This window comes from Hyla sarda, chromosome 8, assembly GCF_029499605.1.
Source record: "Hyla sarda isolate aHylSar1 chromosome 8, aHylSar1.hap1, whole genome shotgun sequence".
Classification (NCBI taxonomy): domain Eukaryota; kingdom Metazoa; phylum Chordata; class Amphibia; order Anura; family Hylidae; genus Hyla; species Hyla sarda.
The window spans coordinates 176,311,839-176,326,232 of NC_079196.1; the positions used below are offsets into that span (position 1 = coordinate 176,311,839).

The 14,394-nt window shown below is 43.7% G+C and overlaps 1 protein-coding gene across 1 annotated transcript in view; it reads left to right on the forward strand.

Annotated features, from left to right (window-relative positions):
- The window catches only part of VPS35L (VPS35 endosomal protein sorting factor like), a 169,770-nt gene that overhangs the window by 145,391 nt on the left and 9,985 nt on the right, over positions 1 to 14,394 (forward strand). Inside the window, exons 27-28 of the mRNA XM_056535528.1 lie at positions 6,435 to 6,576; positions 7,924 to 8,089. Of these exons, the coding sequence (XP_056391503.1) occupies positions 6,435 to 6,576; positions 7,924 to 8,089 (308 nt within the window). The remainder of the gene's footprint in view (positions 1 to 6,434; positions 6,577 to 7,923; positions 8,090 to 14,394) is intronic.

Here is a 14,394-nt window from a genome sequence, read left to right on the forward strand (position 1 = left end):
CCTCAATATAAGTCTATGGGAGGGGGCGTGACTGCCGTCACGCCCCCTCCCAAAGACTTGCATTGAGGGGGCTGGGCTATGACTCCAGAAGCTTCCGGCTCCAGCATTCGGAACAGTTTGTTCTAAGTGCTGAGCAGCGGAGTACCCCTTTAATCCTCACTTTTCTCTATTTTTGGATGATATTTTGGGACTTTAGAACCAATTACCAGGTTTCCATAGAGTTATGGTCTCAACATACAATGGTTTCAACATACATTCATAATCCCTATATGCCCTTCCAGTACCTGGTAGCAGTAGGGCACAGTGTTCAGACAGCGTGCCCATTAGCTGGCCTATCTTTAAACTTTAATCCCCAATTCTGGTGTCGGGTAAGTAGAGATGTAGTCATGCTGCCCCTGCACCCTGTTTGCTAGGCTCTGCATAAAGTGCCCCAGCACTCAGGGTGTCAATCAAGCCTGACATTAGAGGAAACTTATGGGCATGGCATCCAAATGTTATGCCCTACTGCTATCACGTACTGGGGAGGGCACAGACCCAACAGGTTCCCTTTTAATGCATTTTTATAGTACATGTAAAGATATGAAACTTTGTAAAATATCTTATTAAAGAGGTTATCCAGTTTAGTAAAACTAAGGATAGAGGATAAGTGTCAGATTGGGGGGGGGTCCCTCCTCCTCAATCTCCTGCAGGGTGCTCTGGCTCTCCTCGTGCATAGAGCTGGGGGACGTGATTGCATTGCAGAGCATGGTTGTGATTGCTACTACTCGCCCCTGTGTGGCCAGCCTCATTGACTAGTGCACCATAGCAGATCATAGCCTGTTCATGATCATTTGTATTCAGGATCACCAGTTTGCTGAACCTCTTAACATATTGGATTGTTTGTTGACATGAAGCCTAATGCACACTGGGTGTGATCACTACAGTGGTCCCTCAACATACGATGGTAATCCGTTCCAAACGGACCATCGTTTGTTGAAACCATCGTATGTTGAGGGATCCGTGCAATGTAAAGTATAGGACAGTGGTCTACAACCTGCGGACCTCCAGATGTTGCAAAACTTCAACACCCAGCATGCCCGGACAGCCAACGGCTGTCCGGGCATGCTGGGTGTTGTAGTTTTGCAACATCTGGAGGTCCGCAGGTTGTAGACCACTGTTAGAGAAAGTTGTACTCACCTGTTCCCGCCGCTCCGGACGGTCACCACTCGTCACCGCTGCCCAGGATGTCGCTGTCGACGCGTCCTCGACACTCCGGCAAGGTCTCTGCTTCCCCGGCATCCTCGCTCTCCATCGCCGCCATCACGTCGCTACGCACGCCGCTCCTATTGGATGACGGGACGGCGCGCGCAGCAATGTGATGACGTCGATGGAGAGCACCAATGATGCAGGGGATCCCGGAGAGGACGTGCCGGAGTGCCAGGGACAGGTAAGTGATCGTCAGCGGACCACACGGGGCACCGTAAACGGCTATCCGGCGGCAGCTGAAGCAGTCTGCGCTGCCGGATAGCCGTTTATGCGATGGCCCCAGCATAAAAAAGCATTGTATGTTGAAATCATCGTATGTCGGGGCCATCGTAGATCGAGGGGTCACTGTATATGCACATCTAAAATTCCTTGTGATATCATATGTCGGGTTCATGCTGTGAACAGCATTCTTTTTCTTTTCAGCATTTTTGTGGCTGCTATGATATATTGATAGTGATGTAGTGACCACTCCTGTTAGTATGTATAAGGCACATGGATATCACTTATACGTGTTATGACTTTTATACTTCTACACAAACATGTGCTGTGACATACTGAAGCAGAGCCTGATCCCCTCGCTCTGGAGACTGGGTCGTAGGGCAGTATTCCAACATAACTACCCCAAACACACCTCCAAGATGACCAATGCCTTACAAAAGAAGCTGAGGGTAAAGGTGATGGAATGGCCAAGCATGTCTCCAGACCTAAACCCTATAGAGCATCCGTGAGGCATCCTTATAAAAAGGTGTGGGCGTGCAAGGTCTCGAACATTCACCAGCTTTGTGATGTTATCATGGAGGAGGGGAAGAGGACTTCAGTGGAAAACTTCAGGTAGTGCTGAAAAAATAATGGTGGGCACACAAAATATTGACTCTCTGGGCCCAATTTGTACATTTGCACTTAGGCATGTACTCCCTTTGTTGCAAAGGTTTAGACAAGAATGTGTGTTGAGTTATTTTAAGGGGACTTAAAGGGGTTATCCAGGGAAAAAAAACTTTTTTTTACATATCAACTGGCTCCAGAAAGTTAAACAGATTTGTAAGTTACTTCTATTAAAAAATCTTACTCCTTTCAGTACTTATGAGCTGCTGAAGTTGAGTTGTTCTGTCCTGTCTAAGTGCTCTCTGATGACACCTGTCTCGGGAACTGTCCAGAGCAGAAGCAAATCCCCAGAGCAAACCTCTTCTACTCTGTGCAGTTCCCAAGATAAGCAGAGATGTCAGCAGAGAGCACTGTTGCCAGGAAGAAAAGAACAACTCAACTTCAACAGCTGATAATTATTGGAAGGATTAAGATTTTTTAAAGAAAGGAAGAGATCCCGGTACAGGCTTATCTTTTCAAATGCTCTTTCAATCTTTATTTCAAAGCAAAGCAGTACGCAAGAAGCGTTTCAGCTAATCGCCTTTCTCAATTGCCTAAGGTTAAAGGTCAGTGAACAGTATATATACACGTCACACCTGTAACCTTATGCAATTGAGAAAGGCGATTAGTCGAAACGCGTCTTGCGTACTGCTTTGCTTTGAAATAAAGATTTAAAGAGCATTTGAAAAGCTAAGCTGGTACCGGGATCTCTTCCTTTCTTCTAATATAGTTGCACTGGGAGGAATTGATGAGTTTGGTATTTTCAGGATTTTGGTGTGAAAAAGTCAAATGTTGGTCCATGCCATGTTTGGGCTAAAATTAGCAATTTTTCACTCCTCTTGCCACAAAATGACCATTAAATGGCTGGGTTTATTTAGGAGGGGACCGGGTCACCATGTTTCTGATGGATTTTTGGGTATGAAAGACAGAAAATAGTGCAAATTGTAGCAGAACTGTTTAGAACTGTTCACGATGTGGCAAGTTGGCTTTTTGTATACAAATTTCATTCTGCACTCTATGTGAAAACAAGGAGGCTGCGGAATAGGAACTAAGCAACGTTTTAAATAAAGACCTATGGAAAATTAGTTTTTGTTCCATTTTTGTTCCATAAACACAAGGAAACAATGAAAAATACATTGAAAGATGTCTAGTTAATAATCCCCCAGAGTAATAGGATGTGAATATCCAATGTGGTGACACAATTAACAAGGTGATCAACTGTGAAAACAAACAGGGCAATTTCTTGTTCAGTTATGCACTATGTGGATGCCATCCTGTGTGCCAGGAAGCTTCGCTCCTTTGGCATTTGCTCTATTTTTGTGCACTGCAATATTAATGAGTACACCACATGGGTCTGATTCATCACATACAATTACAGGCCGTACTTCAGAGACAGCTGACAGATCACCGTCTCTTCACCTCTCTGATCATCACTTATCTCAGAAATGTTATGTACTCGGATATCCCATGCTAAGATTGTACGAAATGATCCAAGGCCAAAAAAAGGCTAAATCTGTTCTTCAAAGAGGATTAACCCAAAAAATGTGAAATGTCTGTTTCTGGAAAAGGCCCTTGACAAAAATAATGCATATTGATGCTCCTAAATCACTGAATATCTAAGCGTACGAGATTCTAGGAAAGCTCTCCAACAACTCCTCTGGAACTATAACATGACCATGAACACGATTGCTCTTTCTCTGCCTGGATGTGCATGTATTCCCAAAGGGGAGAGGGAGCAAACATTTGCCTTTAGCTTATCTCCTTTGAGAACAAAAGGATTGAGCATTTTGCAGCTTAAAATGCCTGACCTTTTTCTCCATGACATCTGCCATTGGGAATCGGGACACGTTTTAGGCTATGTGCCTATTTTTTCAGCTTCAAAAGAATGAAAACTTTTGTGCACAAAAGGCTGCAAATCTCAGCCCATTTATTGTTGCCATTTGGTAGCTTTTGAGCCTTTTGTTACATTTAAAAAATAAAATAAAATTTCAGACTTTGTTTTTTTCCGATTATTTATTTATCTAAGAGGTACTCCGGTGGAAAACTTATTTATTTTTATTTTTTTTAAATCAACTGGTGCCAGAAAGTTAAACAGATTTGTAAGTTATCCAACAAGTAAGAGGCGAAAATGATAGCCGACACTCACCAGTCTTCTTAAATATCTTCTTTTATTATACTCACATAAAAAACGGGTAGGGGACAGACGCAGGGGGGTTACATGGGCTACAAAGCTCCGTTTCGTGCAGCAGGTGCACTTCGTCCGGCCATCGCGAGATGGCCGGACGAAGTGCACCTGCTGCACGAAACGGAGCTATCATTTTCGCCTCTTACTTGTTGGATATACATGAACGTCTATTACTAGCCAGAGTACCACTGTCAATTTTGCATCAGTGCAAGCGTTGCCCAGAGAGACTGCACTTAATCCCCGTACAACACAGTGCCGTATGCACACTTACCATATGAGATTTGTAAGTTACTTCTATTAAAAAATCTTTTTGGAACACAGAGCTCTCTGCTGACATCACGGGCACAGTGCTCTCTCCTGACATCTCTGTCCATTTTAGGAACTGTCCAGAGCAGCATATGTTTTCTATGGGGATTTTCTCCTACTCTGGACAGTTCTTTAAAATGGACAGAGATGTCAGCAGAGAGCACTGTGCTCGTGATTCAGCAGACAGCTCTGTGTTCTAAAAAGAAAAGAGTTTCCTCTGTAGTATTCAGAAACTAATAAGTACTGGAAGAATTAAGAGGAAAACAAAAACAAAAAAAAACAGCCATGTTGTAGCTCAAAAAATATCCTAAGATCCCAATATGGCTAGGAGGTCCTGCTGAAACTGGTCCGTTTGCAGACTTGGAGGTTTCGACATGCTATAAATAAAGGTTTATAATTGCATTTGGAGAAGGTCTGCAATTTTGTTATCTATGTGTCTATTCCTCTCCATTTTTTAGGTCTCTGAGCAGATTGATATATATATCTTCGTAAGAAAAAAGTCTGTGTAACTTGTAACTAATTGAAATCTATGATCTTTCCATGCTTTTAGGAGTCCAGTGGGTGGTCCTATCATTAACACCATTAACTGGACGCCTAAGAACAGAAAGAGCAGGGATTTCAATCAAGAAACAAGTAGGCTATATTCACACGGCAGAATTTCCACATGCGGATTTAGCATCAAATTAAAGCCCAATAGACTTCAGTGGGATTCCACACCCCCATTCACACTTCAGAATTTCCACATGCGAATTCCGTATGGATTTCGAACAGAATCCTGACCGGTTCCGCATGAAATCCGCACAAGCCAGAAACCATGCAAATGAATGGGGATACGGAATTGGTGCAGGTGTACGGAAATTCTGCCTTGTGAATATTTTCTTTCAAGGATATATTTTTCAATCTGTTTGGCTCTTGCTGTATAACCAGATGCCAAAAGATTAAATGACATTTTCATGGTGATAGTTTCTCTTTAAAGTGTTCCTATTAGTTAATTTAATTTAAATAAAGTTTGCAATGTCACATGACTTGGCAAAAGTTTTGATCGGTCGGGTTTGAGTGCAAGTTAGCGCACTTCACTCCCCAGCTCACATAGCTCTACATCCTGCTTCTCAGGACGGCCTCTTAGACTTATAATGGGTCCGCAGGACAGAAAATGCTGTAAGCCAGAGAGTGAAGTGCACTACCACATTTCTCATTGCTAGTTCTACTGATTGGTGGGGGTCTCAGTACCTAGACTCCTAGTGATGGAAACTTTTGGCATGTCTCTGTGACATGGAAAAGTTTTTACTAAAGTTAATTACTCTTACAAGGAGTTTTTTCATGGAATGAAAATGTAGCCAAAAGTAGGAAAACTCCATCCACCATCTTTGTTTTGTGGACGCAGGAAGTAACACCTCCTATGAGCACATACCAGCCATACAATAGTTTCAACATAAAATCGTCTTTTCTGGACCATTGTAACTTGAAACCAGACTCAACATACAATGTTACAGACAGTCCAGATCTGCGAAACGTGTCAATGGCTGGAAGAACCGACCAATCAGAATAGGCATTTTACTGGTAAAACCCCTGTATTACTGAAGTGCATGCACTGACTGGCTGTACAGGGAGGTACTACATGTTCTGTACTATTTACCTGTACCAGGGTTAGCTGCTCCTTTGGACACCATGTAAGGGGCTGTTCCTTTTTACTTTTTTAGGACACTGTGTACTGTACAGGACCCTGAAGAAGCTCCTGTCCTCTACATAGACTAGTGTTTCCTAACGAGGGTTCCTCCAGCTGTTGCAAAACTACTGTGTATACAAACATTCTAAAATCCTTGTGATTTCTGTCTTCAGCTGATGCCTTCTTCAAAGCTGCGGTCAGCCTGGTTCCAGAGGTGCCAAAGACTATTAATATAGATGGAAAGATGCGCTCCTCCGAGACCTTTCTCCTGGAATTCCTCAGCAACTTCTTCTCCACATTGCTGGTTGTTCCCGTGAGTATCGCTTACTTTGCGTTAGTTCAGAATAGAAATGTTGGGTGCGGGTTTACAACTGACTGCACTGATCTATAAAGTGACCTTTTACCTGTACCTGGGTTAGTGACCGTTTTTGGCCCCATCAAGCCATTACCAATATCTAGACAGTTTGTCTGAGCTTTGTGTATTTTTATGGGAATTAGAACAGTCAAAAGGATTTTTCCTATTCCCTATTTTGGTATCGTGTCTCAAATCATGTCTAAAATCATCTTCTTCACCATCCCTGGGAGATGTTCCTGCCCGCAGGGGTGGTGAGGATATATAGTTTAAAAGTGTCCCCCGCCAGCCCCCTAAGTAGTCCACTGGGCAGGAGCTATACTCCTAGTCCAGTCTGCTCTGGATGTAATGATGCCCCCTTGCCATGATTGACAAACCTTGTCAGCACTCTGCTTCCTACGCCAACGGAGCAGAGCAAAGATCCGGACTGTCAATCATGCTGAGGGGACATGATTATAGCCAAAGCAGCGGGACTAGGTAAGCGGGAGGGTGTAGGAGAGCGGTAATACCGTGATGCCCCAATAATTCAAAAAAACACCGTGATATTAATTTTAGGTCATACCGCCCAGCACTACCACGCGTTATATATGGTAAAATCTGATGACAGGTTCCCTTTAAACATTTTTTGGTTCATGAGCTGCCACCTATTGGCTTTACCTAATGTTGAATAAGTGCAGGCAAATTCTTTTTTTTAATAACTAAATTACCCAACCCCCCCTCAAGTTCTTGGCTATTATTTCCATGTGATATGGACCCTACATTCAGCGCCTACATCAGTATACCGACAAAGTTGTGGCCTACTTGTGAGCGGTCCATTGAATTCAGTGGAATAAATATAGTTCAATAATTCTGTCCATTTCCAGTCCAAAGCACAGTGACTGAATCCCCAGAATCACTGCAGGATGGCGGCTTTCAATAGCCACTGACCTGCAGTATACAAGGTGTGGAACAAATAATACTGTAGTGTACCACACCATCTGCAAAATGTTCCACCATACCTGTATTACTTTTCATTGATGTTCGGGGATTGGTCTGTTCCAATCCACACAAATGTGTTACAGCATTTTTAATATATATAGACATGGCAGATTTGTAGCAAACATCTAAATGGATTTTCCACAAATTTATGCGTATGTTGCAAAGACAACCTCATTTACGTGAATAAAGTAGATTTTATTGGTAATATAAATTTCTACAAAGATGATGCGGGTGATCATCCAAGCCTTAAGTTTTGATGACCTATGAATGAAAACTAACATTTTCCAGTACATTAAAACACTTACCTGTATTATACTGTTATGTCTATAGGACCACCCAGAACAAGGTGTCCTCTTCCTGGTACGAGGCCTTTTAAACGTAATTGAAGATTACACTTGGGAAGATAACAGTGACGACAAAGTCCGGATCTACACCAGTGTCCTGCACTTACTGGCAGCCTTAAGCCAAGAGAGCTATCTTTATCATATAGACAAAGGTGAGCTGTTGTGTAAAGTGGGGTTTTCCACTTTAGAAACCTAATTTTCATTCACCATATGAAGGATGTGAATGAGCACTATGTAATACTGCATTTTTCCTGTGATGGTGCTGCACTTACTGCTGGGTTTCTCCACAGATCACATCAGCTAGCTGCAGGTCCTGGAAGGGGAACAATTTGTATATCTTTATAGAGTCCCTGCTGAGTTGATCTAGAGGCTGGCAAAAAAAAAAACTTTCCAACTCCAAATATGGCATCAGAATAAATCCCTGGATCAAAGTTCTGTCCCTATAAATCTGTGTAAGAGAGTTCCACAGTCTCACGGCTCTTACAGTTAAGAACCCCCGTCTGTGCTGGTGTAGAAACCTTCTTTCCTCTAAACGTAGAGGATGCCCCCTTGTTATAGAGACAGTCCTGGGTATAAATAGATCATGGGAGAGATCTCTGTACGGCCCCCTGATATATTTATACATAGTTATCAGGTCACCCCTAAGACTTTTTTTTTTTTTTTCTAAACTAAATTACCCTAATTCTGATAATCTTTCTGGGTACTGTAGTCCTCCCATTCCCCATATTACCCTGGTTTCCCGTCTTTGAACCCTCTCCAGCTCCACTATATCTTTCTTGTACACTGGTGCCCAGTACTGTACACAGTATTCCATGTGTGGTCTGACTAGTGATTTGTACAGTGGTAGAATTATTTCCTTGTCGTGGGCATCTATGCCCCTATTGGTGCACCCCATGATTTTATTTGCCTTGTCAGCAGCTGACTGACACTGGTCACTACAGCTAAATTTACTGTTAACTAAGACTCCTAAGTCCTTTTCCATGTCAGTTGTCCCAAGTGTGCTCCCATTTAATACATAATCCCAGCCCGGATTTTTCTTCCCCATGTGCATTACCTTACATTTATCAATGTTGAACCTCCTCTTCCACTTCTCAGCCCAAACCTCCAACCTATCCATATCCATTTGTAACAGTGCACTGTCCTCTATTGTGTTAACCACTTTAGAGTTTAGTAACGTCTGCAAAGATTGCTACTTTACTATGCAATCCCTCGACAAGGTCATTAATGAATATATTAAATAGAATAGGACCCAAAACCGACCCCTGTGGTACCCAACTAGAATGATTATCACATCATTCTGATTTGCTGCCTTGTTTATTTGGCTCAGTAATTGATCTTCTGCCTCTTCCATTATATTTGGTGGCTTATAGCAAACCCCCATCAGATTTTTTTTATTTTTATCTCATATATTTCTACCCATAATTGACTCCACAATATAATTTCCCTCCCGTATATACTCCCGCAGTGCGGCCTTCAGACAGGACTTTACATAAGGACAAAAGTCCCTGTTGCATTCTTGAGTACAACTTTGCAAATAGGGGCTACCCAAACAATGCAACATTAAATATGTGAAGTTTTTCTATTAGAACATGGTGTCAAACTCATTTTTACTGAGGGCCACATTAGACTTATGGTTGCCTTCAAAGAGCTGTTTGTGGGAGCCTGCGGGTCCCCACACTGTCCCGAAATAGTTATGTTTTCTCTGTGCTCTTATTTAGTAGATAGCCCCCTCTGTTCCCCCATTTAGTTGGGCCCTCTCTATGCCCCTATACAGTAGTTACGCCAGTCATATATTGCCTTCATGTTGTAGTTAGGTCCCCCATACAGTAGTTAGGCACCTCACACTAGCCCTATATAGAAGTTAGTCCCTCACACTGCCCCTATATAGTAGTTGTGTCCCCCACTTTGCCCCCATGTAGAAATTTGGTCCTCTAAACTGCGCCCATGTAGTAGTTGGGTCCCCCATACTGCCCCTCATATAGTAGCTAGGCATGGGTACACCATTGTTTTGTGGCTTGTGAGGTCTAATGAGCAACCCCTCTGGTACAAAGTAGAGAACCCTTTTACAGCATCCATATGCTTAAAAATAAGATAGTGATCCTCACTGTTTAAAGTGAATGTGCCATCTAGTTTATTTTTACTGATTAAAGGCAGATACATTTTTTGGACATTATTATGGTACCCATCTTGCCTGCACAGTTTTCAACAACATCTAGTGATCTGCAGGACCCATGGGCAAGCGATAACAATAGACAGGACCTGTCCTAAACAGATGGATTAGAGACCTTTACAGAAGTAATTTTAGAGGAAGTGGAAAGAGAAGAATAAAGGAACCCTTAGAATACCGGCGCTGCGACTCTTGATGATGGAAACAACAAAGTCCAGGTTATGGTGAAGATCCTCAGCAGTACCATTTATTAAAAGAAAGCATAATAAAACAATAAAAAGCAGTTGATTACGCATTTCGGGAGAAGCCCTCCCTTCCTCAGATCAGAGTCCTGGTCTGAGGAAGGGAGGGCTCCTCCCGAAATGCGTAATCAACTGCTTTTTATTGTTTTATTATGCTTTCTTTTAATAAATGGTCTTGCTGAGGATCTTCACCATAACCTGGACTTCGTTGTTCCCATCATCAAGAGTCGCAGCGCTGGTATTCTAAGGGCTCCTTTATTCTTCTCTTTCCACATTCCACAGGATGACCTGGGTCATTTCCTGCAACCCACCGGCTTGGCAGCGACATACTACTTATGATACCTCGCTATATAGGGGTTATATGCCTATTATTTATACATTGAGGTGAGCGGCCATCTATAAGCCCCGTAGGGGCTCCCCACTCCCCTCATTCCTCACGTATATCCTGGGGTAATACACGAGGCACAGTTTGTCGGTCTCTCCCTTTTTTCTATCTCCATACAGATTTTAGAGGAAGGGGTGGAGTGCTGATCTCTCCTGTGATTGGTGGTGGATCCAGTGTTATCTCTTTTCTGGTGTCCCATTTCACTGTACTCTTAAGAAGAAAGACAATATTGGGAAATGATCTGTACAGAACAGGAAGTCTCAGCTTAGTTTCAGACCTAGTGGCCAGAATGGAAACTGCAAGATTTCAGGATTTTTATAAAATATGGATAGCAAAATGGAAAACTATAAAAAAAAAAAAAATAATAATAAATAAATAAAAAGCACCACCCCCAAAAATGTAAATTGTACTGTCATGAAATTACTGTCTTGATAAAACTTTTATTTTATTTTATTTTTTTACAGTTTTTAATACTCCCTTCCATTCCCCAGAAAAGTGGGTATATAGTTTGTCTGGCAATCCTGGGAATCCGTCAGATGGGCATGAACTTAATTTAAAAAATTAGATTGATCAGCTGATGGGCGGAATTATTTGCAAAATTATACAGTCAAGGGATAAGAGGGATGTATATGTCTATTACACACTCCCTGACAGTATAACCCCACCTATCACATGATAGTCACTCCTATTATTAAAATTAAGTTCACGCCCATCTGACTGATTAACTGAATTGTCAGATAAAATATAAACCCTCATATCTTGGAAGGGTGTATTAAGAGACTGTAAAAAGGTGTGTGATCAAGACACTTTAATAAACTGTTTTAAGATAATGCAATCTTATTTTTGTTTGGGTTGGCCACAGGTCCTCTTTAAAAATATATAAGGTTAACATAAAAACCTCATTTAAACAATAGGTTGTTTTCTGATGGGAATGTGCCTTTCGAAAATCACCTAACTTGATTTACATGTAGTAATGTGTATGAAAAATGCGTAGAAATCATGTGAGAGACACTGGCTCTGATTGTTAGCTCTTACTGACATTGAGTTCCAATGCTCCAAGCTTGTTGGGCTGTTATAGTACCAGTCTTTGCACTTGGCAGCACTCTCTAGCAGCTGTCGCTTATAGTTGGCATGTCTCTAAGGAACCCAAAATAAATTCCTTTGTAGCTGGCTGGCTGTAGCTTATCTCCCTGTAACCTAACATAAAAGTGATGCTCCCTGCTAATGCACACTGTAGGTTCACTTAGGAAGCCATTGTGCTTATCTAGGAAACCCAATATCATCAAAAAATATCACACATTTACCAAGACATGAAGAAGCTGGTGAATGAAATATACATGAATGTGGCATTGTGCACCAAAACCTAGTCTGAAAAGTGGGATTTACTTATTTTGGAAAGAGTTTGTAAACCGTAGGTTTATTCTAGGGATCGACCGATTATCGGTTTGGCCGATATTATCGGGCAATATTCACGATTTTGGACATTATCGGTATCGGCAATTACCATGCCGATAATGCCCCGGCCAGAGACCGCCGCTGCCCCATTGCCTCCCCCATCCCCGGTTTTATAATTACCTGTTCCCGGGGTCCGTGCTACTTCTGGCTCCTGCGACGTGCTGTGCAGTGCAATGACTAGTGACGTCCTCAATGTGACGTCACAGTCAGTGCGCACAGTGACAGCTCAGGATGCCACCAGAGCCAGAAGTAGTGCGGTCCCCAGGAACAGGTAATTATAAAACCGGGTATGGGGAGGCAATGGGGCAGCGGTGGTGGTTGGACTAGGGAGGACCCCAGGACTGGCAGGGGAAGAGAAGCGGGTGGCGGCGGTGTCTGGCCCCGCAAAAGCCGCTGCAGTTCATTGATTTAAAGCGCCTGCTTTAAATCATTGATCTGCAGCGGCTTCTGCGGGGCGGGGGTGTTGAAATAGCCGATAACTTATACCGGAATATCGGTGCTATCGGCCTGAAAGGTCACAGATTATTGGTATCGGCCCTAAAAAATCAATATCGGTCGATCCCTAGTTTATTCTCTTCGGTCATTCCAACTACTGTAAGAAATTACACTGATTCCTAAGGAGGGTATCGCATCTTTTCCTTGAGGGTAGGGACACATGTAACGTATTTTCCGCTGCAGAACTGCCGGTGACCCGACCCATTTTGTGCCTCCAGCTGTTGCCACCCCGTTCCCCCGCCTCACCCCTGGCCTGCTCGCAGGGCACGAGCAGCCACCCAGGGGACCTGCGAGTCACCCCGTTCACTCAGACATCGCGCAGTGCTCTTAGACATCGCGTCTGCTCTGCGATGTCAGCTGCGATGTCAGAGTGCATTTGCCGACTCGCAGGTCCTCTGTGTGGCTGCACGTAGTGGCAGTTTGCCGCTGCGATCAGGCCAGGGGCGGAGCAAGGCAGGGAAACGGGTGGCATCAGCTGGAGGCACAAAATGGGTCGGGTCACCGGCGGATCTGCAGCGTAAAATACACTGCGGATCCGTTACGTGTGACCCTACCCCGAGAATGTATGTATTTCCTTTGACCAGCTGAATGATTGCTTTCCTCACCCAATGCACCAATCGTTATTTTCAACTATGTCATGTTTTCCAGTCTGATTTGGGGTTGGAGAGGTCGGTGATCTCCTAGAATTTGGTGGTGGCCCAGATTGCCACAGAATCCTCCTCGGCAGGGGTTATCTCCGTGTTGTTTCTTTCACTGCTGTCCATTGTTTTGAAACACCATCCTAATCAGAGCAAGGAGAAACGGGAGCGGTCTATTGGCCCTATTGAGGATGGCCGGTGGGGAGAGATTTTGGGGATGACCCCTCAGCTTTCTTTGAGTGAGACTCATCGGCTCTCCCAACTTTACTTAGTGTATGAGGTCTATAGGACTCCTAAATTTTTATTCGATATTGGGCTCTGATTTGATTCTCACTGTCTTCGCGGTGCTCTGCCTGACGCTGACCTCATTTACATGATGTGGTCGTGTACTGTCTTGAAGTCCCTTTGGAAGGGGTCCATTGACTCCTTTATCTCTTGAGTCAATAAGGTCTCCATTGATCTCTCCCCGCTGGTCTGCGTTCTGGGATATATGGACAATTTAGCTGTGGAGGATCCTCCTAAATTGGAAGTAGCTAGGATGCTGTAAATGGTCTGTAAGATCATAGCATTTCACTGGTTGGATAGTGCCCCTCCTACTGTTGTGGAATTCATTGTTAAGGTTAACTGGCTGGTTAATTCGGAAAAGGACATGTACCGCAAGCGCAATGCTATGCGCAAGTTTGAGAAGCTTTGGGGAGTGTGAGTGTATTGAAGCTGTGGGGAGTGTGGTTGAGTCAGGACTGGCTTCTAGGGAGTTGCAGGCAGAGGTTTCGCTTAAGTTTGGTTTAACTCTCCTGCTTAAAAGGGGTACTCCGCTGCTCAGCGTTTGGAACAAACTGTTCCGAACGCTGGAGCCGGCGCCTGCAGCTCGTGACATCATAGCCCGCCCCCTCATGATATCACACCCCGCCCCCTCAATGCAAGTCTATGGGAGGGGGCGTGACTGCCGTCACGTCCCCTCCCATAGATTTGCATTGAGGGGGTGGGGTGTGACGTCATGAGGGGGCGGGGCTATTATGTCACATGCTGCCGGCTCCAGCAACAGTTTGTTCCAAACGCTGAGCAGTGGAGTACC